This window comes from Gymnoscopelus microlampas, assembly GCF_963454915.1.
Source record: "Gymnoscopelus microlampas genome assembly, chromosome: 11".
Taxonomy (NCBI): domain Eukaryota; kingdom Metazoa; phylum Chordata; class Actinopteri; order Myctophiformes; family Myctophidae; genus Gymnoscopelus; species Gymnoscopelus microlampas.
In genome coordinates, this window is record NC_139948.1 from 18,654,772 (window position 1) to 18,679,614 (window position 24,843).

Genomic DNA, 24,843 nt, shown 5'->3' on the forward strand with positions numbered 1-24,843 from the left:
ATACAATAACCGCTGGGGGTGAGCGGTACGTGAAAAAATGTGGGCGAGTGTGTTTTGGGGCGAGTGTTCCGGTTATTTGACTATTAAAAAATAGCAGATCTACAAGCTCATAGCGCGGCACTTGGTGCCGTGCTATGAGCTTGTATAGCCGATATTTTTGAAAAATGTAAATTTGTGAAAAAGTGAAAATTTGTCTTTGTATATATATGTACATTTTTACCACTGATTTTATAGCAACACACGTTTTTATTTCACGATTTTTCACCAAAGAAATACCAGATCTACAAGCTTGTATAGAGCGGCACTTGAATGGATTAAACCAAAACGTATTTTCATGTTCTGCTCTCTAGGATAGAATCATTTGAAACAACGATGTTTGATAAGTCATGGCCTATATCAGCTAATACTTGATGGTTACTTTCTACTAGGGAAGTAGAGTCGTCTCTTGGGAACTGGATGGCATAGTGCCGAAGTGTCTCTGAGCAAAGACACTGAACCCCAGGTTGGTGCCTCGCAGGGTTCTCTGCCGTCAGTGTGTGAATAATTTAATGCACATAAAGCGCTATATGGATAAAGGCGCTATAAATAAATGCACCATTTACTAAGTTGGCCAGCAGCTGGATAAAATACTTATTCAATGAAAAGTTAACCCATTAAGACAAGGTAAAAGCATCTGTCATTTTAGATTTTAACCACTTTAACCATTATTTTATACTTTGGCTATTCCAAAATAGCAGATATACAAGCTCATAGCGCGTCACTTCATGTCGCGCTATTAACTTGTAGATCTGCTATTTTTAACTCAAATCTTTGCTTCTGAGGGTCCCTGGAACAAAATATTTTGAGATGGGGGTCGCTTGTAGATCTGCTATTTTGTTTTTGAAAACATTTGTGCGAATCTTTGAATATATATATTTTTAAGCGAACATTTGTAACTCAAATCTTTGCTTCTGGGGATTCTACAAATGTCTTCTAAATCCTAACAGTTTTTTTGAAAAAACATATGTTTTTATATCAGTGGTTCAATGTGAGTTCAAAATATTCGCTTAAAAAATAATATATATATATATTCAAAGATTTGCACACTTTTTCATGATAAAGAAATATAGCAGATCTACAAACTCGTAGCGAACTACGCTATTTTTTGAATAGCCAAAGAAATCTAAAATGACACAGATGCGTCCCGGGTTGACTCGGTTGAAAAAAAAAGAATCCAGTGTGAATTCCTGTCACCTTTTCATTTACTTAGCGATGAGCTCTGTCTCACCCCTCCTAGTCTTCATGTTGGTGGAGCGCTCCCTCCTGCGTCCGTCACCTCTCGTTCGTCATGCTGTCATCGCTGCTCCTCCGGGCCTGTCATTCCCAGCCTGCCCTTGTTGCAGCTCCCTACATGGAGGGACCCTCCGCTCGGGGAGGCACAGGGTTAAATATACGCTCTCAAACTCCAACCATGTCTGGCTTCTAGAAGTAACCTGCCAAAGACAGCGGTGCATCCTGGCCTGCGTGGAGCTGCCACAGTTACAGGCACACACGCTGCTAGCCGCCTAAGGACACTGCTTCTCAAAGCGGCGGTCCCCCAGGGGTGCTCCATGGGGTTCCAGGCGGTCCCCAGCTACTGTAAATGATTGATAGCTAGGAACCAAACGGACCCTTAGAGAACTCAAGGCGGTGTGCAAATGTCATTTGGTATACCCTGTCAGAGTTAAATTACCACTGAGGATTTTATAGTGTAGATTGGGGTCTCAAAGATTTCTAAATAAATAAAAACAAATGATCAACTGGGGATCTGTGGCCTAATGCATATCAAACGGGGGTCCCTGTGATGAAAAGGTTTGAGAAACACTACCTAAAGACAAGCTAAAGGGGCCTGCTTGAATCCTAGTTGCAGCAGCATTGCTTCTTTTCAACTGACATCTCTTTGTAATTCTCGAGTTAACCTGCTATGCTGACAGCCAAGGAGGTGAGTTCAGGCAGGTCAAAATACTCTGAATTCTGATACATGGCTGGAATGATGTTCACAGTTTTACTTTCGAGACAGGATTACTTCAGTGCCACATGTACCAAGCCACCGTGAGTTCAAAGTGAACTCTCCATTTTATGAGCACAAGTGTCTAACGTGGTCTAACAAGCCGTAATGCAAAGCCAAAGTGAAGTAACACATTTTTTGACACATTGACTTATTTATTTGTCTCAAAGGTCAAATCAGCCTTCGTAATTCTGGGGATAAACAATGACCTCATCAACAGATATACAATTTGGCTGGCCAGTTGAAACACTTTTAAAGCCTTTTTTTGCGTAGTTATTACACTTTGGCTTTGTAGGGTACAGTAGACATCTCAGAGATCAATCAGGGCCATGTTGGCTCAGCTTCATGGCAGCACATACGGCTGTGAAGTTAAGAGGAAGTGGCTCATTCTCAAGTTCCAATCTGCTCTCGAAGGAAACTTCACCACCTTCTGAGACACGCGTCTGCTGACTTAACACGGCAACCTGAGAAGGCAGAGCGTGTCCCGCTCGCGCATGCAGGGACACTCTGCCTTGTGAGTGTGCCGGGACTTGGTGAGCCTCCAGGGCCTGTTTTTAGGCGTGCGCGGCAGCACGGGGATGATGCTGGCGGTGGCGGAGGACAGGAGAGGGAACAAGGGCTACCAGCTGGGACATGGAGAACGGAGCGAGATTTTCAGGTGAGAGATTGTTGGAAGGAATCTACCCACACATGGGAACCGTGACGTTACTCTTTGCAAGCTTCACATTTCACATCCAGCCATTTTCCCAGAACACTAAAGCTCTTTCTTGTTCAAAGGTTTAGTCCTGGAATATCATGGTAGAGTGTCTGAGGTGACGGGTGAGCAGGAGGGTGCCAGGTTTTATGACACAAAGACAAGGCCGTATAGTGGACAGTTTGTGAGAGGATGTCAATCACATCACATAGCCTGAGGTCCTCTGGGTGCATTCAGGTCTTCTGGTTGTTTTCTAGGTTGGTGACCAACAGTGTTGCATTGCTGAATTGGAACGTGGTTGCACTCTATTTTAATGACGTGACGCACACGTCGCTTAACACCTACACTACAGGTCACACAATGGACAATTGATATGCATCTAGGCTCATTTGAATTTAAAGTTGTTTTAAATCTATGCGTGTGCCTGCGCGCGCTCCTGGTCAAGTAGGTTTCTGCACGGCGTGCAAGGCCGTCCCATGAGCAATGCAACCCTGGGGACCAAGTGTGACCGGGCCTTTGCCATCAAGGCCCCTCGGGAACATCCTGCCGTTGGATCTCAGGCTTGCTAGCTCAATAACCTCTTTAAATCTTTTTTTTTCAAAAAAAACCCTAGTTGCAGCAGTTTGATGCATCTATAACCTTGTTGGTGCTCATTTAGTAAGTGTTGCTGACTTATTAAAGCCTACTGAATTTTGTTGTACACTTTTTTAACATATAATAAAGATTATTATTCACTGTTATTATTATTATGATTATTATTATTAGGCTACTATTCCCATGAAATGATGTCCACTTTTCCGTTGGATCATTTATGTAGCGTTTAAGAGAACACAGAGGTAGTCATCCAGGATGAATGGAGAATTCTACAAAAAGCTTCCAGAGTTCCTGGGCAGCTCTCCCTTTCTCCCTGGCATGACCTTCAAACCTCGCAGACTGTTGTCACGTCTACCACAGTGACAGTGACAACAGTCCGCACATTCTCCAACCTCCGCGAAAGAACGCAGAAGTTCTGCTATTGTGTCATACGCTGCCACCCCTCTTCAAACAGGGCTATTTATACCAAGACGGCACAACTGCTGCCATAGGTGCAGTTGGCACGCGTCAAGCCCCTCGCTGCCTGGCACTGCCAGTAATACTATACACACTTGGTTCTCAAAGTGGGGTCTGGGGACCCCCCAGGGGTCCTTGGAGGGGTACCAGGAGGTCCCCAGCAAAAATGTGTTAATATAGCGTCACAATCATTTTAACCACTTTAACCATATTTTATAGTTTGGCTATTCAAAAATGGAATAGCAGATCTACAAGCTCGTAGCGTGGCACCAAGTGCCGTGCTATGAGCTTGTAGATCTGCTATTTTTGAAAAATCGTGAAAACTTATTTGAATATATATATATTTTTAAAGCAAACATCTGTAACTCAAATCTTTGCTTCTGGGGGTCCCTGGAACAAAATGTTTTTAGATGGGGGTCCGTGGCCAAGGGTCTTTGACATGAAAAAGTTTGAGAACCACTGCTATACACTATGCACACTATGTGGGCACACGCACGGCACACATACACACACGCTTGTTTTTTCCGGGGTCCTGTACACAATAAGCTTCTGTCATAGCACAACACAGAGCTACCATGCAAGCAACCACTGCCATATTTATAGTATAGGATGGTTGATCCTGCACCTAACTCACATACACAATTAATTTAGCACTGATTGCTCTGACAAATTCTTCATCTGTGCAAACATACCTGGCAATAAAAAATATTCTCATTCTGATGATTTATTTTATTTTTACTTCAATGCATTTACAGTATTAACCATTAAAACCTCATATACTTTGTTGTAAGTCGATTACGGGGTCCTTGGCATGAACATGTTTGAGAAGCAGCACTGCTCTCTGTGCTTCTCAAAATGGGGTGCGGGGACCCTCAGGGGTGGTTGTTGGCGTTCCAGGGGGTCCCCAGCTAAATGATTGATAGTTAAGGGGACACCCCCCCCCCCCCCCCCTTTCTGTTTTCGCCCAATGTTGGCCTATTTCGAAAAGTTTTTGCAGAATAGGGACACTAGGATTCATGTGGTTACAGGTAGATTTGTAATACTTTTTTTTCAGTTCTATAAGCTATTTTTGTCTCCGTCAGGCCGAAAGGCATGGCCGAGACTATGTTTTGCACCCTGTCCGTCCGTCCGTGTGTCAGTGTGTCCGTCTGTCTGCAACCAGCTAATCTCCGGCACTGTTGGCCCGGTCGCTGCGAAACTGTGCACACACACTCCCTGGATGCCAAACCCGAACCTCTGCCCTGAATTTTTCAGATTGGCCTGTTCAAATCTTTGAATATGTATATATACGTGTCCATGGGGTGGGTGGGTGATGTGCGTGTGTGCGTTTGGGTGGGCATGCGCGTGCCCCCCTGCAGCATTAACACTGCAGTGTTATCAGTATTAGAGCTCGGTGCTTAGAATGAGCTGGGGTAACATGATCTCACAGGGAGATTGAGCTAAATGTCAGTGAGCCATCGCCAGCTTTGCACGGCTGCAGTCTGGTCAGTCTGGTCCACACGACCACCATAGGTCAAGAGTCGCTGACCTAGAGCGCTGTTTCTCAAACCTTTTTAATATCAAGGACCCCCCAGTTTGATACGCATTAGATCACAGACCCCCATATATATATATAGTTGCTGTCGGGCAGAAACCTCTTATCTCCATATTTTAACTTTTTGTGTTTTTGAATGTTCTACTTGTCCTACTTTATCACACTGCATCGTCACACAAAAGCATCAAAAGTAGCAGGTCCACAAGCTCACACCTCACCGAGGGGAGACAGTGGCAGGGTGAAGCCCAGAGGACAGTGCCCCAGCCTAGGCAGCGTCATAGAGGGGCGGTACCTGTCAATCTTCTTCCTCAATCAGCCGCAACTGATGGCACCTGTGCTGACCGGCTAGGTGGGTCAAATACTACAAACATTCTCTCACTATGACTCAGTCTTCGCTGGCTCTCCTCTGTGAACGGACAGGTGCTCAGGGCAGGCAGTAAGCGAGATTTCCACTATTTTCCCCATCCATTTAATTACTGGTGAAATCTCTTTGCTTTGTAGACAACCTATGGAACATGAAGGAAACATTGCGATGATTGAATGGACTGTACCCCGGACCGGGAAGAATCTATGTTCAAATGGTACTTTCCTTTGATTTTGCATTGTGCATTTCCCCTGAATAAATGCCCATATTTGGGTTTGTACCAAACTGCCTATAGGCTTGATCAGTCACCACAATATAGTTTTTTTTTACCTCTGGAACCACAACTGTAGAAGCCTCAGTGCTAATATAACTCCTACAGTGTACAACATGTAACCAACAGTGTACAACATGTCACCAAATTGAGTCATTTGAAATGACCTACTGTATAGTGCGTACCAAAAAATCCTGAAGGGGGCGTGATCAAGTGTCATTTGGAGTGGTGGACATCTTGGTGGGGGATTAACAAATTGACTTAACATTGACCCCCACCAGTATGTCTGCAGCGACTATGTACCATTTGGTTCCTAACTATGAATCATTTAGCTGGGGACCCCCTGGAACCCCCTCAAGGCGAGAGAGAGAGAGAGAGAGAGAGAGAGAGGGAGATGAAGTGGTTATACTATAGAAAGTCGGGGACATGATTATGTGGAAAAACATGACCAAGCTACAGTCAGTGATTGACCTGCTTCCCTGTCAGAGGTATATAATTAGACCCTGTCTTTTTCTTTGTATGCGAGATGGTTCATCGGTTGCTTTTTCATCGGTTGCTTTTTCGTGCAGAAACTCAGTCAGGGAGGATGAAAAGTACAAAAGGAGGCTTTGTATTAATTCTCTGCACTGACCTAGCTGCTCAGAGTGAGAGCATGAGGAGGATTAAACCTTCTGACTCCCAGACGGCAGCACTACTGTATACCTCCTGAGACACTGTCACCCTAACCTAACGCCTCTCCTCTCCTCCTTTTCTCCTCTGCTCTTTTCTCCTCTCCGCTCCTCTCCTCTCCATCTCCATCTCAGTGGTTCATTTCCGTGTCAAGGACCCCCAAATTGTATATGGCCACAGACCCCCATCTGAAAAGATGTTGTGCCAGGGACCCCCGCAAGAGAAGATTTGTGTTACAAATGTTCAAAAATTAAGTTTGTACAATTATTTTTATATATTTTTTACTTTTGATATTACTTGACTCTGCATATTCTTGTCTATTTCTCTGAATCTTGAAATAAACAAAACAGTGAACAAAAAAAAAAAAAGTTCAAAAATTATACAATATTATTGTTTGGTTTTTAAAAATGTTTTAGTTGCGATGTGACACGTTGTGAGCCTGTTATCGGCTAGGTCGTCTTTGGGCTCTCTCCCGTACCGCACAAGATTAGAGTGAAACAGTGGTATTTAGCCCCCCCCCCCCCCCTACAAAAAAAAATCTCAAATCACAATCCTTCTAAGTGACGTATGCACGTGTCTCGGCTCACTCCCTCCTCCACTCTTAACATCACCTCTCTCCCTCTTCGGACCAAAAATGTCTTCCATGCCCTCTCACCTACAGTGAAGACCGTGGTTAGTTTCTCACGGAAGTCATTTTATCACTCATACTTTTTGCATGCACCAAATGAATGCACATGCAAGTATGCACAAGCGCGCGCGCGCGCGCACACACACACACACACACACACACACACACACACACACACACACACACACACACACACACACACACACACACACACACACACACACACACACACACACACACACACACACAGAGACGTACGCACACAGTAGCAGCCATGTCAATTCCCCCTACCTCTTGCCCCTTCCTCTCCATTCCACAAAGCGTGCATGTTGTTCCCCAATGTGCATCTTATTTTCAGCTTGCCAGGCAGTAGTTCCCATCTGCGGTTGTCTGCTCCCACTGTTAGCCCCCCCCCCCCCCCCCCCCCCCCCCTCCAATTCCTATTCTTTGCTACAGGGGCCACCATCCCTGCCCGGCCCCTTCTCTAACTTTTTGCAGCCAATGAGGGGGTGTGCACATGGTGAGCGAGCACCAATGACGCCTCGTTTTCATGGTGTATAAAACTTTTCAGGAGCCTTTGCCAGGTTGCACTTTCTGTCAGTCCAAGGGCTCCGAGAGAGGAGAGCGATAGCAGAGAGAGGGGGTCGAGAGAGAGAGAGAGAGAGAGAGAGTGCAGGGGGTTGCCAGCTTTGATCCCTATCCCACACTTCATCATAGTGGTGGGTAAACACAGCTATAATTCTCTGATTGTTTTAGCCCTTAACGGGGCTGGAGAGAGGCCTGGCCATATTGAAGTTATTCAACCAAATAAGTGTCTCTTAAGCGCCCTGACTGTTCCTTGACTTGTTTTTTTTTCCTTCTACTTCTTCTGAAGCCTCTCCTTTTCAGCGAGGATGGAGAACGCACATGCCAAAGAGTCGGAGGACGTGCTGTCCTACTTTAGTGTCAGCGAGGAAACCGGCCTAACGCTTGACCAAGTCAAGAGGAACTTGGAAAAGTATGGCCATAACGGTGAGGAAGAAAGAAAGAAAGATGGATGGATGGATGGATGGATGACAGATGATGGGATAAGCCAATGGATGAAGAATTATCGGATAGAGAGTGGTAGTGTTTATGTTTGTGATTGACATAATTTGATTAACAACAGATGAAAATCATCAAACTTCTATTTCTTAGGAAGATAAGAAAGACAGACAGCTGGAGAGGTTGAACAAGATGGAAATAAACACAGGAACAATCTGGCAGTGAGAAGGAGAATTAGAACTAAGGGACACATTTTCTGGCTCGGTGGGCTAGTTGGAATTTTGATGCATGAGCACGACTTTGTGATGGTGCAAGTGACACCCTCTGAAGGTCACCGGGGGAGTGATGATTGTCGAGCAGGTGTTTCACAGTTTCAGGTTTCGGACAATAGCTACTGGTGTTTCTGGCATTTTAGGCCTTTGGTTTAGATCAGAGGGGATTTTTATCTCCACCACAACCCACGTCAATTTGGTCTTCCTCATTCGGTCCAGACGTGTTGAAACTTTTGTGAGTGCAGGGCACACAAAAACCTGCAAGGCATTTTGGGTTCAGAACAAAAGTTGAAGAGATATTGGTTTAAATTCAGGAAAATGACAAAGGAGCAGACAATGTTTTATGATAATGTGTTGCTTTTTCTGTAAAGCACTTTCGCTTTATTTATTTTTTCTGTATTTCACCCTGTAAAGCACTTTGAGCTGCATTTATGTCATGAAAGGTGCTATATAAATTAAGTTTATTATTATTATTATTAAAACATTTAGGGTGGCAGTGACTCAGGACAGGAGGTAGAGTGGCCGTCTGGGAACCAGAAGGTTCCTGGTTCAATCCCCAATACTCCCCCTGGCTTTGTGTCGAAGTGTCCTTGAGCAAGACACTGAACCCATAACTGCTCCCCAAATGCCGCTAGGTGGCTGCTCACTGCTCCTGATAGTTAGGATCGGTCAAACGGAGAACACATTTCCCCATGGCGATCAATGCAAGTTAGCAAAGAAAATAAATAAATAAATCATGATACATGCAAAGGGAGACGAGAAACAAAAAGGGGAAGGATGATGATTTTACTTTCAGCGTTATCTTCAACTAGTACACAGTGCATTTGGAGATCACTGCTAACTGACAAATGATTGCTGACAGCATAAAAAGCAAACAAAAACAACATGGCAAATAAGGTCATTGTAAAGGTCAAACGGTTAGCATTGTTGAACTTCTCACAGCCGGCAGCAGGCCTTCTGGAGGCCCTAAGCAAACACTGCTACTGTAACGAATTAAACACTTAGGCACAGGAGGGAACTTGAAGATTTGTAGCCTAGAAACGTCTGTTGCTCTGTTGGTTTCCATTGCAAATTCTAGCAATGAACTGGATAGAACATATCAGGGGTAAAACTATTAAAAAACAAGATCATTTGAGGTTTAGAAAGCATCTTCCTGTGTTTGTTTGTTCATTCATATTATCAGTGGTTGGCAGTATGAAGTTCAGTGTTTTATAGAAAACACAAAAAGGTCCCGTATTTTAAGGCTAAAACTAAACTTTTGAATTACTATATTGCTGTGAAACTGCACTTTCTGAATACATCCTTTTTGTGGAGAGAGAAAACGACCTTTTGTGGCTGCATGTAAACTACTGTACGTGTGGTGTGAAGAAATGCTGTGCTGATATTCATTAGTATTCATCATATTCATTATTCTCTCTCTTGTCTCTCACAGAGCTTCCAGCGGAGGAGGGTGAGTCCACTTCTATCTTTGACACCTGTCTCTCCATTATTCATGTATTAATAACACTGCCTGTCAATTGTTTTATTCCGTTTATTTGTTCTACCCAGACACACTTGTTCCCCCTACTTCCTGTAGTGATCTAACGTTATTTCCTCTCAGGCTTATAATAACACCTGTCCATGACTTCTCACTCTGTTTCATCAACTTATGCAATATGGCGTCCACATTAGAAAAGGCAAAAAAAAATGCTCCATGGCCGGATTTGTTGTGTAGAGACATTATGAGCTTTAAAAGAAAATGGGTATTAACAATGTGCGACTGTGCTGCTTTATACTGCAGCAAAGAAAAGAACATTTGATTAGATTTCCAAGGCTATTGACAATGCTACAGCTAGCACAGTGGTTCTCAAACCTTTTAATTTCTAGGTCCCCCATAATTTCTGAAAGTGTACCTGTAACTGTAAGTGTCCATTTGGAACCCCCTCAAGTAGCCCTGAGGGTCCCTGGACCCCACTTTGAGAAGCACTGAGCTAGCACACTGCTAGCTCACGATCCACTCTTTCGAAAATAGTGGCGCTGCAATTTGGCTGCCTTTTAAATACAATTGCACATTTGTTATGTATAGCATTAAGTAAATCTGTGCAGGACAATGGACTACAAATTCGTGAAATGTATCTATTGGTTTTCAGGTAAGAGCATCTGGGAATTGATCTCGGAACAGTTTGAGGACCTCCTGGTCAGAATCCTGCTGCTGGCTGCCTGCATCTCTTTTGTGAGTTATCCCAATCATTTTGTATCTTTGCATCCACAATGTTGTTGGTCCCTGATAAAAGCAGTGGTTCTCAAGGACCCTGCAGTGTTCCTTGAGGGGGTTCTGAATGGACCCTTATAGGTCTGTAACTCTGTGAGTGTTATGGGGTCTTTGAAAATGAACAGTTTTTAGAACCACTGAAGTAGTTTAAGCTGATACTGGCTGTTCCAACTGAGATCCTGTCCATGTCTGTATCCAGTATAGTGCCACAGGGATGATGTCTTTTTGTCCGAGAAGGGACCTCCGCCATGGTTTCCCACCGCCCATTTCCAAAATTTGGGATAAATTGAGAACATAAGCTCATAACGTTTATTTATGGTATTTACACTTTATTTTATTTGATTTGAATTCCAATGAAATGATCTTCCACAAATCAGCACACTTTGTTATGGATTTTTGAAGCACGCGCGCAATCAATACAAGTTTGGAAATTGCACGCAATACTTCCAAATGTAAAGAATTTATGGAGTGGATGTGATTTCACCCCACGTTGGTCTGTTTATCAGACTACGGCGAAACTAAGGCATGGATGCGTGTGTAATGACAACTAATAACAGATTCATGAAAGAATTATTTTTCACCGCAACAAATGGCATAAGTAGCGATATGCTTATGGGCTCCACTCTATGATATGAGGGCTGCTGGGGAAACTGGATGACATGGGCAATTGTGCAAATAGACCCCATGGCCAGTCATTTGGGATTAATATAAGTAGGAAAAAAAGTCTATGTTATTTTAGTCCGGACTTGTCCTTTAAACGGCCATCGTAGAACAATTCATGAAACCATAGACCTTTTTTTTGGCATGAATAAATAAGAAAACATGCGACAAAGGCAAATAGGGAAGCCATCGTGAACTCACTTCCAGGGTTTAGGACTACAAACTGGAACCCAGTGGCTGTTGTGGTTGGCTTGGCTCCCATGGGAGCACGCGCACGCATGCACGCACGCACACACACGCACACACACACACACACTCTGCAGGACACGCCCCAGCAGAATGGTGGTGATGTGTATTTGTACACTGCAGGGCCAGGCCAACATATGGGGTGTAGTAGAAGAACATCACCTTATTCAATTACACCCCACCGGTGTCCTCACTCGTATTCACCCAAGGAATCTCCATCTCTCTCTCTCTCTCTCTCCCCCCCCTGTCCTCCCTGTCTTTCTCTCTCAAACTGTTTTGTGGACGGCATGCTGGACACATAGTCTTAATCCCTCATCTTTTCCCTCTGGCCGCCTCCCCCGTCCAGCTGTCAGTATGGCCTTAGAAGGCCTGATGGGTGTGGTGTGTGTGTGTGTGTGTGTGTGTGTGTGTGTGTGTGTGTGTGTGTGTGTGTGTGTGTGTGTGTGTGTGTGTGTGTGTGTGTGTGTGTGTGTGTGTGTGTGTGTGTGTGTGTGTGTGTGTGTGTGTGTGTGTGTGTGTGTGTGTGTGTGTGTGTGTGTGTGTGCGTGCGTGTGTGCGTGCGTGCGTGCGTGTGCGTGGGAGAGGGAGAGATGGGGGGGGAGAAAACTTGTGTTAAGATGAGTAATTTACAGGTTAGGTTTTGGTGTTAGGGTTGGAGTTATGTTTGATATATATATACTTATATACTCTAGTTGCACGCCGGTGTCATGCACTGAAAATAGCAGATCTACAAGCTCACAAGCTGCAATTCGTGATCTTGTAGATAAATAGCTATTTTCGCCGTTAGGTTTTGGGTTCAAAATGACCCCAAAAAAGTAATTACAAACTGTATTCATAATAAGATCGCCGTCCCACTATGTTGATGTCCTCGACAAGTACTGTAATACAAACGTGTGTGTGTGTGTGTGTGTGTGTGTGTGTGTGTGTGTGTGTGTGTGTGTGTGATTGTATTCACGCGTGTACAAGTGTGCGTGTCCCTGGCAGAGGGCTATATTTTAAGGACGTCTCAAGCGTTGGGATGAGAAACAGTATCCTCAGACAAAGGTCAGGGATGGAAGGAACAACGGATGCTTTGCAACAGAAGGAAAGAGAGAGAGAGAGAGAGAGAGAAAGAGAGACTCTGTGTTTGATGGCTGGTGTGTGCGTGCGTGTGTGTGGGGGGGTGTGCATTGAGAGCCAGGGATTGGGTTGCACAATGGCATTGTTTGTTACAATGACAAATGAGAGCAATAGATTCGGTGTGGTGTATGGCTTCTAAAAGAGAGGACACTAAATACTGCGGATGCGTGTCGGCCCTATTCATACTCCCATGGAATGTCCTCTACCAGTGCAGCCTGTTGACAGGCTGGCATGCTCCTCATCCTGGAGGTGTAGAGGCTCACTGTGTCCCTCTGGACACAAGAACACACGCACTGAAGTAATTAAGTACATTTACTCAAGTACTGTACTTAAAGGACCACTTCACCCATCTTCCCATATTTGGTCCTCACTAATGCTTTTCTACTCGGGTCTGTATCTCATAGGAGGGCTGTGGACAGTTCAGAAACCCGCCTACCAGTGACATCATCACTGGTAGGCGGGGCATTAGACAAAAATAGCAGATCTACAAGCTCACAAGTGGACAGAAGGAGGTACTGACTGTGTTTTTGTGAACAGAAGGAGGTGTAGACTGTGTCTTTGTGGACAAAAGGAGGTGCAGACGGTGTTTTTGTGGACAGAAGGAGGTACTTGTGTCTTTATGGACAGAATGAGGTGTAGAAAAGGAGGTGTAGACTTTGTCTTTGTGGACAGAAGGAGGTGTAGACTGCGTATTTGTAGACAGAAGGAGGTACTTGTGTCTTTGTGGACAGAAGGAGGTGTAGACTGTGTCTTTGTGGACAGAAGGAGGTACTTGTGTCTTTGTGGACAGAAGGAGGTGTAGACTGTGTCTTTGTGGACAGAAGGAGGTACTTGTGTCTTTGTAGACAGAAGGAGGTGCAGACTGTGTCTTTGTGGACAGAAGGAGGTGCAGACTGTGTCTTTGTGGACAGAAGGAGGTGCAGACTGTGTCTTTGTGGACAGAAGGAGGTGCAGACTGTGTCTTTGTAGACAGAAAGAGGTGCAGACTGTGTCTTTGTGGATAGAAGGAGGTGCAGACTGTGTCTTTGTGGACAGAAGGAGGTGTAAACTGTGTCTTTGTGGACAGAAGGAGGTGCAGACTGTGTCTTTGTGAACAGAAGGAGGTGCAGACTGTGTCTTTGTGGACAGAAGGAGGTGCAGACTGTGTCTTTGTGGACAGAAGGAGGTACTTGTGTCTTTGTGGACAGAAGGAGGTACTTGTGTCTTTGTGGACAGAATGAGGTGTACACTGTGTCTTTGTGGATAGAAGGAGGTGCAGACTCTGTCTTTGTGGACAGAAGGAGGTACTTGTGTCTTTGTGGACAGAAGGAGGTACTTGTGTCTTTGTGGACAGAAGGAGGTGCAGACTGTGTCTAATCGATAACTTTTTATATATATAAAAGAATTACAAAAATATATTTAAAAAACACGGTTCTCGATTATTCGACTAATCAAAACAGTTATGAATGGAATAATTGCTAAGAAAAAGATGGATAGTTGCAGCTCGAGAAGAGAATCAACCGTAGATCGTATTCTGGGAGGGTGAAAAAACAGGAGCGCTCATACAAATCAAAATAACTGCAGGGTGATCAGATTATGAAATTACACATAATTATTAAAGTAAAATCATAGCCAGAGCTTATAGATCTGTTATTTTAGCTATTTCCAAACATGTTCACCACATTCCCAAAACAGGGACGTGGTCAATCACTTAAACCCTATATGGTTGACCAGAGTCCCTCAGGGCTCTATACCAAGGGTTCCCAAACTTTTCAAGCCGTGAACCCCCCACCCCCCCAAAAAATACATATATATTTGAACCCCCCCTCCCACACACACACACACACACCCTGACAAGCCCTTGGAATTGTAGGCATTATATTTATATAGTTTGACTTGGTTCCACAGATAAATATTGTGAAAATACCCAAACTACGAGCTTGTAGATCAGCTATGTTCACAATGTTTGCCTCTTTCTTACGTAATAGTAGACAAATTGGCCAATTTGGTATGAAAAATGTCTTGAAAGTCCTTATATTTTTACTTTAGAAATGTGCAGATACTCTGTATACACTTATACTGCCGTTCTGCCAGCTTGTAGATCGGCTGCTTTCTGCAAAATAGCGGATGCTATTGTTAGTTAATCACTCTTGCAGTCCCAACAGTGTTGCCAGATGTACGATAATTATCGTATTTGTACGATTATTTTACCCTCTGTACGATCAGTAATTGCCATATCACAAAAAAGTGTGTGAATTTACTAAATTCCCTGGCTGTTGATTCGCAATTCGAAATCAGTAAATCTGACCCTAGATCTGTACTTGGAGGCATTAAAAACACTGGTCGTGTCTTTCCAGTCTAGTTTTGGGCTTTTATTTGTGTACTGTACGGTTCAGGAGTTGCCTGCTTCCACGCAGCATAAGTGATACGTTTTTGTCTCGACAGAAGTTCCTGTCAAACCGACAAACCAAGTTCCTGTTTCTTCACAAAAAAGGAGATGGTGCCCCCAGAGGCCAAAACAAACGTATTGGGCTCCCAGATTGGGGCATGCCTGACATGGAACTCCATATATGGGCATAAAAGGGAAACAGAAATGCAGACACAGAAATAAATCTCTACAGTATGGGTATTAAAGGGGACACAGACAGACAAATAAATGGGTACAACGGGTACCCTGTCAACAGGTATTGCATAACCGGGCTTTTCCAAAGGCGCCGGCCTAGTATTTACAATATTTAGATCTCTCCCATTATTAAATTGTTTCTTCTGTGTTGGAACGTTAACAGCGTACATGGCAACAGTGTGTGTTGTGTGTGACATCGGAGCAGAGCTCTGGTCAACCTATATAAGGTTTGAAGATGCCTTTGGACTTCCACTTCATACCTGTACCACCTAGAGAGGAATAGGGTAAGGGAAAACCGAGAGATAGGGAGAATAATCTACCAGGAGGACGAAGCTTCCACTCCCATAGACCTACACACTGTTCACATCACAGTCCATGTCTAGAAGCAGCTTTGACGAACTGCTCCTGGAAGGAGTGATGTCCCGATCTTCCCAGACTCAGGTCTTCTGTTCTGAGTGTCCACATGCCTTCACGCCTCAGGTCTGCCTCCATGAACGTATGAAGAGGAGCCACGACTACAACAACTGCCAAATGCTGAGGAATGCACAGATCCCATCAGCCACCAGCTGTCAGCCAATAACCACCTCTTTAACCAGCCAGAAACAAGGAGACACAGATGAAACAACAAAATATTACAGTCATGAACAGTTGAGCAAGACTTCAACTGAGCTTGGGGAACTAAAGAAACACCAGCTGACTTGCACAGGAAAGGAAACCCACACCTGTAAACCGTGTGATAAGAGCCTCACTTTAGGTGGCTTGAATATACACCAGCATGTCCACACTGGAAAAAAAACGTTCCATTGTAAACAGTGTGATAAGAGTTTCAGTCGGCCAGACAATCTGAAGACACACCGACGAATCCACACAGGAGAAAAACCTTTCATCTGTAAACAGTGCAACAAGAGTTTCAGTCAGTTAGCTAATCTGAAGTCGCACCAGCGTCTCCACACAGGAGAAAAACCTTTCCACTGTAAACACTGCGACAAGAGTTACAGTCACTTACGCAGTCTGAAGTCACACCATCGTACCCACACCGGAGAGAAACCTTTCTTCTGTAAAGAGTGTGACAAGAGTTTCAGGGAGTTAGGTCACCTGAAGGCACACCACCGTATCCACACAGGAGAAAAACCTTTCATCTGTAAACAGTGCAACAAGAGTTTCAGTCATTTAGCTAATCTGAAGACGCACCAGCGTCTCCACACCGGAGAAAAACCTTTCCTCTGTAAACATTGTGACAAGAGTTTCAGTCAGTTAGGTGGCCTGAAGACACACCATCGTACCCACACTGGAGAAAAGCCTTTCTACTGTAAACAGTGCAACAAGAGTTTCAGTTAGTTAAGCAGTCTGAAGACGCACCAGCGTATCCACACCGGAGAAAAACCTTTCCACTGTAAACAGTGTGACGATAGTTTCAGTCGGTTAGATAGTCTGAACAAACACCTGTGTGCTGTCCACACAGCAAAACCTTTCCACTGTAAACGTGAAGAGTTTCCACTTGTGGAAAGTAACTAATTACATGTACTTAAGTACCTTTTTTATTTTTTGGGGGGAGGGCTTTTATGCCTTTATTGTTGCCAGACCCAGAGGGTCGGCCTACATGAGGCTTTGTCTGTCCCTCTTTCGTCCCTCTTTCGTCCCTCTTTTGTCCCTCTTTTGTCCCTCTTTTCTCCATATATGGCATAAATGGGAAGACAGATACACAGACAGACAGACGGATCTTTTGTCCCTCTTTTCTTCTTTTGTCCCTCTTTTCTCCATATATGGCATAAATGGGAATACAGATACACAGACAGATACACACGTCATGCAAAGTCCGGCCATTCAGATTTCAACCACTAGGGGTCTGGCAGTATCAGGTCTCCTGGTTCTAGTTTGATAGGACAGTAGACTGACAGGAAAATGGGAGAGAGATGGGGAGTGACACGTAGAAAAGGTCGTAGGGATCGGGACTCGAACCACGCTGTCACGCTGGCATAGAGTACAGAAGTCCTGACGTCACTCGTTCATCCCCTGGGTGGATGAACGGTGAATGTAACTAATTCGGCGGAAGTAACAATAGCCTTTTCTCACCGTTAGTTGATGCTTCATATCAATAAGATTCAAACCGCCGGGTTTCAAAAAGATTGTTTCTGGGGGAAATCCATACGACGGAATTCCCGCCCCTATAGACACTCTCTGTATTAGGCCGTGACCAGGCTTTTCTCCTCGGATATGAGAGCACTTTGAGATTTGTAAAAATGTAAAGTGCTTTATAAATAAAATGTATTATTATTATTATTAATGGCTAGGAACTATAGGCTAACCCCCACCTATAGCCTTCTCAAGGTACAGCAAGTTGAGCATAAACAAACCAGGAAGCAAACAGAGATTGAACCACTGAGCTGTAAGCTGCGGGTAATTACTACGATTAGTACGATACAGCCTGAAAATCTTTTTTTTATTAAATAAAAGTTTGATGTTTGATTAGTGAATAGGCTTGTATTGTCTTTACAAAGAAAAATGTTTTCATTGTGATATTGATGAATAGGAACTTTTAAGTATAACTACATTATTGTATCATTACAATAAACTTGCTCTGAAATGCCCGCATGCAGGTGATGCAGCCCACCCATCTGACCACTTAACACAGCAGTTATGGTGGTCAGATGGGTGGTCAGATGGGTGGGCACTGGGCAGATCAGATGGGTGCGGGCAGCGAACGTTTTCGAGGTTTTCAGTGGTTATCACCCCAAAACACGAAGTACAAGTACAAATTGAAAATATGGTGCTGTCTGATGCAGATTTAAAGATTAGGTATAAAATAATAATTACATATTAGATAGAGAGACAGACAGACCAGATAGATGGATGGATATATGGATGGTTATTATGTGGAGAGGGAGGGATCTGTGCATCCATTCTCTGGATAACAGGACCTTTGTGCTCCGTTGGTCTGCAGCTAATCTGTGTCCATATCAACATTGTAAAGCTTTCCCAAACAGACTGCTCCTATAGTAACACACAGGGACATACTGCAGGGAGGTGAAACCAGGAGAAAATCACAAGTAATTAAGTACCTTTACTCAAGTACTGTACTCAAGTCAGTGGTTCTCAAAACGTTTTCATGTCAAGGACCCCTAAATTGTATTTGTTGTATTTATTTCGTCACGAATCCCCCATCTGTATTATTTTGTGCCAGGGAAGAGAAGATTTGTGTTAAAAAAACATTGAAAAAATTGCAGATGTACAAGCCGTGAGATTGTAGATCTGCTGTTTTTGAGTGGCCAATGTATGAAACATGGATGAACTGGCTGAAATTGTGATGCTGTATTAACACATTTTGCTGGGGACCCCCTGGAACCCTCCCGCCCCCCCCAAGGACCTCTGGGACTTTGAGAACCACTAAACCTAAATGTCTCCCATGTCCGTCTCTCTCTCAGGTGCTAGCTTTGTTCGAGGAAGGCGAGGAGACAGTCACCGCCTTTGTTGAGCCCTTCGTCATTCTCCTCATCCTCATCGCCAATGCCGTGGTCGGAGTTTGGCAGGTACGCGCACACACACACACTCACTGACACCATCACATCACAAGGACCCGTGCGCACATACCACCCGCCCCTCAAATGCATGTCTTTTATACAGACACGTAAATAGAGCTCTCATTCTTAGTAACCGTCACACACACACACACACGCGCTATAAATCACAGCACAATGCGGTGGCACAGGGCTCAGGGTCACCGTGACAGTGTGTGAAGCATCTTGCAACGGCAGCCGCGGGCCGAGCTCTCAAAGTCCTACAGAAGTCCACAATAGTCGGCATGACGTCAGCCAGGAGGGGTGAAAAGGTGAGCGGTGAAGCTGTGTGTGCGTGTGCGCGTGCGCGCGTGTGTGTGTGCACAAAGGCTATAACTTCAAAAAAGTGGCCCTCATCGCTATACGGTCCGCGTTGCGCGATCCACAGTAAAAATACAATGGGATGATCAGGTTACCGCAAGCCTTGGATGTGTGTGTGCGTGTGTGTTTATATGTGTGTGTGTGTGTGTGTGTGTGTGTGTGTGTGTGTGGGGGGGGGTCCATATCAGCCTTGTGCCGGTCATTTGGAAACTATGCACTAGGATTGACACATGGGGGGGGTGTAGGAGGGAGAATGGAGAGCAGGGTGAGAAGGTTGGAATAAGTTGAGGCTTTACACTTGTAGGTGGTTGGTGGTGGTCGTGACGGGCAGCCTTGGAAGTGACAATAAAGCCTGGTTTATACTTAGTCTTGTCATGTCCCATAGTCCAGTAGTTCTCCAACTTTTTTAAGTCAAGGACCCCCCAAATTGATATGTATTTGGCCGCGGACCCAAGCTCCATCTGAAAATGTTTTGTGCCAGGGACCCCCAGAAGAGATGATTTATGTTAAAAAAAAAAGTATACAAAAGTTTCCAAACGTTTTCCCTACTATTCAGAAATGTTCAAAACTAGTAGATGTACTGTGAGCTTGTACATCTGCTATTTTTGAATAGCCAAACGGATAGATAGTGGTTGAAATGATTGTGATGCTGTATTAACCCATTAAGACCTGGAACGCATCTGTGTCACTTTAGATTTCTTTGTCTATTCAAAAATAGCAGATCTACAAGCTCATATGAGCTTGTACAGATGCTATTTTTGAAAAATCTTGAAAAAAAAAAGTTTTTGATTTTTTTTTCTCCAAAAACTGTTAGGATTTTGATTTTTTTAAAGAATCGCCTCAGGTCTCCATGGGTAAAATACTTTTGCTGGGGACCCACTGGAACCCCCTGATTAAAAAAAAGAGGTTGAAATAAGCTTGTTTGAAATGACCAAACCTGCCTAATGATGATGTGAAGTGAGTAGACCTTCTTATACTGAACGTTAGTGAGGACCATTCATAGGAAGAGAGGTTGAAAATGGGTTAAGTCATTTAGAATAGAATGTTGTCGTGCAGTTTTTGGATGTAACGGCATCTGCAAATTAAACCGGTACATTTATTATTTTGAGGCTATATCGTCTCTGTCGGTTGGAAATGGAAACCTCATATCTCAAAAGCTGTTACTTTTCAGGATTCAAATTCGAAAACAGCAAAAGTAGCAGATCTACAAGCTCAAAACGAATCGCTTCGCGCCGCGTTTCAAGCTTACGGATCTGCTACTTTTGGTGCTTTTTGTGTGACGCTGTAGTATGATCAAGTAGGGTATTAATTTAATGCGACGCATTGTGAGCTTGTAGATCTGCTATTTTAAAGGAGACACACCATGAATTTTTTTGAAAAAATTGATATTTAATATCATATGGTGTATGTCCCTCAAACCATTTTCAAAAGGTTTGAGCCTAAATCAACACTCAGATATACTCATCCCAAGTCAATTCTCTCAGGCTTATAAAGCACTTTCAGCTGCAATACCAAAACGTCCTGTTGGGCAGAGGGGTGCTACTGAGCAATTCTGTCTGTCAAAATACATGGGCAGAATGGTTCGTGATGTAAGCAAACATTGCCATTCTGAGATGGCCTGTTCAGACACGCCCATTCTGAAAATCTCTGAAATGAGAATGAATGACTGAATGTAAAAAATAAAAAAAAATTGGGGTACAAGAGACACTGGGGAGCCCAAAAAATAAAAAATAAAAATTAAAAAGTGAAATTCATGGTGTGTCTCCTTTAAAAGAAAGGATAAAAGGAACAGAGTATTTCTACATGATAGTATTGATACTTTTACCTAAGTAAAAAATAAAATAATACTTTTTCCACCATTGAAAAGTATTAAAATACATATATATGTTGTAGAAACACATAGTTTCCTTGGGTTTCCTTGGGTCACCCATGACTTGCATCATCAGGGTTAACACACATAAATTATTATTATTATTATTATTTTTTCTGTGATATTGCAAATGGTGCTATTTCAGACCTGATACAATACATGATACTTTATGATACAATAAAGTATCATCATCATCATCATGTCTGTGCTTACCGACGCTGGGGATAAATAACATAGCAGTCCCAATACTACAACTTATACGTTTTCCAAGTTTCTACGTATTCTAAGTATTCTTTTAAACATTGTGCAGAGCTGTGGTCGTACAATGATGAAAAGCATGGTTCATGGTGGGTTATTCATTCGTAAACCTCATATGTCCAAAACTGCTACTTTTCAGAATTCAAAAGCATCGAAAGTAGCAGATCTACAAGCTCGAAACGCGGCGCGAAGCGACGCGTTTCGAGCTTGTAGATCTGCTACTTTTGATGCTTTTGTGTGACGCTCAAGTAGGGGCGTCAATTTATGGAAAAACACAAAAAGTTTAAATATGGAGATTATGGAGGTTTCTGCCCGGACAGTGACGATGTTGTTGTTTGTGTTTGTGGGGGACAGGAGCGCAACGCGGAGGACGCCATCGAGGCTCTGAAGGAGTATGAGCCTGAGATGGGGAAGGTTTACCGGGCGGACAGGAAGAGTGTGCAGATGATCAAAGCCCGGCAGATCGTACCCGGTGACGTGGTGGAGGTGTCTGGTGAGAGCTGTGTGCGTGTGTGTGTGTGTGTGTGTGTGTGTGTGTGTGTGTGTGTGTGTGTGTGTGTGTGTGTGTGTGTGTGTGTGTGTGTGTGTGTGTGTGTGTGTGTGTGTGTGTGTGTGTGTGTGTGTGTGTGTGTGTGGGGTGGGGAAGGGGAGAAAGGGAGGGGGGGTCACATGTCCTAGAGAATGAACATGCGTCCTTTTATGGCAATCACATAAGAGGAGAGGTGAAGAAACTAACTGAAGAAAAAGAAGTGACCTTGTATATAAATACATTTAATATTTATGTGATTCTCCCTGCCTGTCTGTCTGTTTCACTCTCTCTGTCCCTTGCTCCCCCTCTCACTTTCTCTTTCTCTCCCCCTCTCACTTTCTCTCCCTCCCCCTCTCACTTTCTCTCTCTCTCTCTCTCTCTTCTCTCTCTCTCTCTCTCTCTCTCTCTCTCTCTCTCTCTCTCTCCTCTCTCTCTCTCTCTCTCTCTCTCTCTCTCTCTCTCTCTCTCTCTCTCTCTGTACAGCTGTTCTTTTAATTTCATACTTTCCCCAAGGTCTCCCTCAAAGTGGTATCAGCTTTCAGCAACAACACTGTCCATCACCCCCCCCCCCAACACACACACACACACACACACACACACACACACACACACACACACACACACACACACACACACACACACACACACACACACACACACACACACACACGTCTGTCTCATTGTTACCTTGCAGTCATTGTTGCTCAGACACATATTTATGTATTTCTGTCTCACAGCGTTCACAAGGCCAAAGTCATTGACGACATCAGTACATCTTGAAGAAAACGTTTAACCACTTGAACCCCAACATCCCTATTCTAGGTTGGGGGGGGGGGGGGGGGGGGGGGGCATACGGCAAAAATAGCAGATCTGCAAGTGTTAGGAGCTTGTAGATCTGCAATTCTTTAGGGCAAAGGGATTTGGAAAAAGAACGCGTAGTATTTTGCAACTTGACAAAGATCAGGTTTAAGTGGTTAAAGTAAACGTGTGTGTGTGTGTGTGTGTGTGTGTGTGTGTGTGTGTGTGTGTGTGTGTGTGTGTGTGTGTGTGTGTGTGTGTGTGTGTGTGTGTGTGTGTGTGTGTGTGTGTGCGTGCGTGCGTGCGTGCGTGCGTGCGTGCGTGCGTGCGCGTGTTCTCTAGTTGGCGACAAAGTGCCAGCTGACATCAGGCTCATCTCTATCAAATCTACAACCCTCCGCATCGATCAGTCCATCCTCACTGGTGGGTCTCACTGTGTATTTTGTACCCAAGTAAAAGAATCAATACTGCAATGTAGAAATACTCTGTTACAAGTAAACGTCCGGAATTCAAAATGCACTTGAGTAAAAGTACAAAAGTATTGGTATCAAAATGTACTTAAAGTAACACAAGTAGAAAGTACTCATTATGCAGAATGTCCCGTTTCACAAGTTTTCAAATGTATAAAAAGCTAAAATGTACAAAAGCAATTACTATGCAGCATGGAGAGAAGTGACCAAAAAAACAACAACTTGCATCATACCACAGCGTCACACAAAAGCACCAAAAGTAGCAGATCTGCAAGAGAGCTTGTAGATCTGCTACCTTTGGTGATTGTGAATTTGAATCCTGAAAAGTAACAGTTTTTGTCCACCTGACAGAGAGGATATAATCATGTGTCTCATGGTGTCTCCTCTATAGGTGAGTCTGTCAGTGTGATCAAACACACAGACCCTGTCCCAGACCCCCGGGCCGTCAACCAGGACAAGAAGAACATGCTGTTCTCTGTGAGTCCCCCGTCCGTCCATCTGTCCGTCCGTCCGTCCACACACACACACACACACACACACACACACACACACACACACACACACACACACACACACACACACACACACACACACACACACACACACACACACACACACACATCCCTTCTCATACTCCCAGGGGTCCTTGGGGGGGGGTTCCAGGGGGTCCCCACCAAAAGTAGTTAATATAGCATCACAATCATCACCACTTTATCCATGTATATGTTGGCTATTCAAAAATAGCAGATCTACAAGCTCACAGCATGTCACTTTGTGCCACGCTGCGAGCAGGTACAGTACATAGATCTACTATTTTAGAAAATGTTTGAGAAATATTGAAAAATATTTGGAACTTTAGAAACTAGAGAACTTTGGAAATTTAAAGAAAGAAAGAAAATCTATTCTGGGGGTCCCTAGCATAAAACCTTTTCAGATGGGGGGGGGGGGTCCGCGGCCATATATATATCAATTTCCTTGACTTGACAAAGTTTGAGAACCGGTTGTAAACATTTCAAACTGTCAAAGAAATGAATGTCTGGGAGTAATCACAACAATGATAACCACAGCCGTTACATCTCTACATCTGCGTGCCTGACTGTGTTGCCCCTCCTCCTCTTTCTAGGGTACCAACGTCGCTTCCGGCAGGGCGACCGGCATCGCCGTGGCAACCGGCGTCTGCACTGAGATTGGCAAGATCCGTGACCAGATGGCGGCCACGGAGCAGGAGAAGACCCCTCTGCAGCAGAAACTGGACGAGTTCGGAGAGCAGCTCTCCAAGGTGGGTCTGAGGGACACAAGGACAAACACACAACTAATGACCAAGCCAAGTCATATTGATGCATCAAACAGCATCACATGCTGGGATGAGAGACGAGACAATACACATGCCTATATTAGGGATGTCCGATTTTATCGGCCTCCCGATATTATCGGCCGATATTAGCATAAAAATTGATATCGGGAAAATATCGGTATCGGTTTTTGAAAAAAAAAAAAAACTTTTTTTTTTTTTTGCTTTATAAATAAGTTACAGGAGTTCTTACTGTATATGGTGTGTGTGATATGAAATTTGAGCTTACCCTAATCACAATAATCCCCGAATATATCGGTATCGGTTGATATCGGTATCGGTA

The 24,843-nt window shown here is 44.0% G+C and overlaps 1 protein-coding gene across 1 annotated transcript in view; it reads left to right on the forward strand.

Moving 5' to 3' along the window:
- The first annotated feature begins 7,855 nt into the window (after window positions 1–7,855).
- Window positions 7,856–24,843, forward strand: part of atp2a1 (ATPase sarcoplasmic/endoplasmic reticulum Ca2+ transporting 1) — a 34,541-nt gene continuing 17,553 nt past the window's right edge. The window contains exons 1-9 of the mRNA XM_084071799.1: window positions 7,856–7,955; window positions 8,111–8,247; window positions 9,964–9,981; window positions 10,661–10,743; window positions 18,832–18,936; window positions 21,767–21,905; window positions 23,082–23,162; window positions 23,601–23,686; window positions 24,333–24,488. Of these exons, the coding sequence (XP_083927925.1) occupies window positions 8,130–8,247; window positions 9,964–9,981; window positions 10,661–10,743; window positions 18,832–18,936; window positions 21,767–21,905; window positions 23,082–23,162; window positions 23,601–23,686; window positions 24,333–24,488 (786 nt within the window). The 5' untranslated portion in view covers window positions 7,856–7,955; window positions 8,111–8,129. The remainder of the gene's footprint in view (window positions 7,956–8,110; window positions 8,248–9,963; window positions 9,982–10,660; window positions 10,744–18,831; window positions 18,937–21,766; window positions 21,906–23,081; window positions 23,163–23,600; window positions 23,687–24,332; window positions 24,489–24,843) is intronic.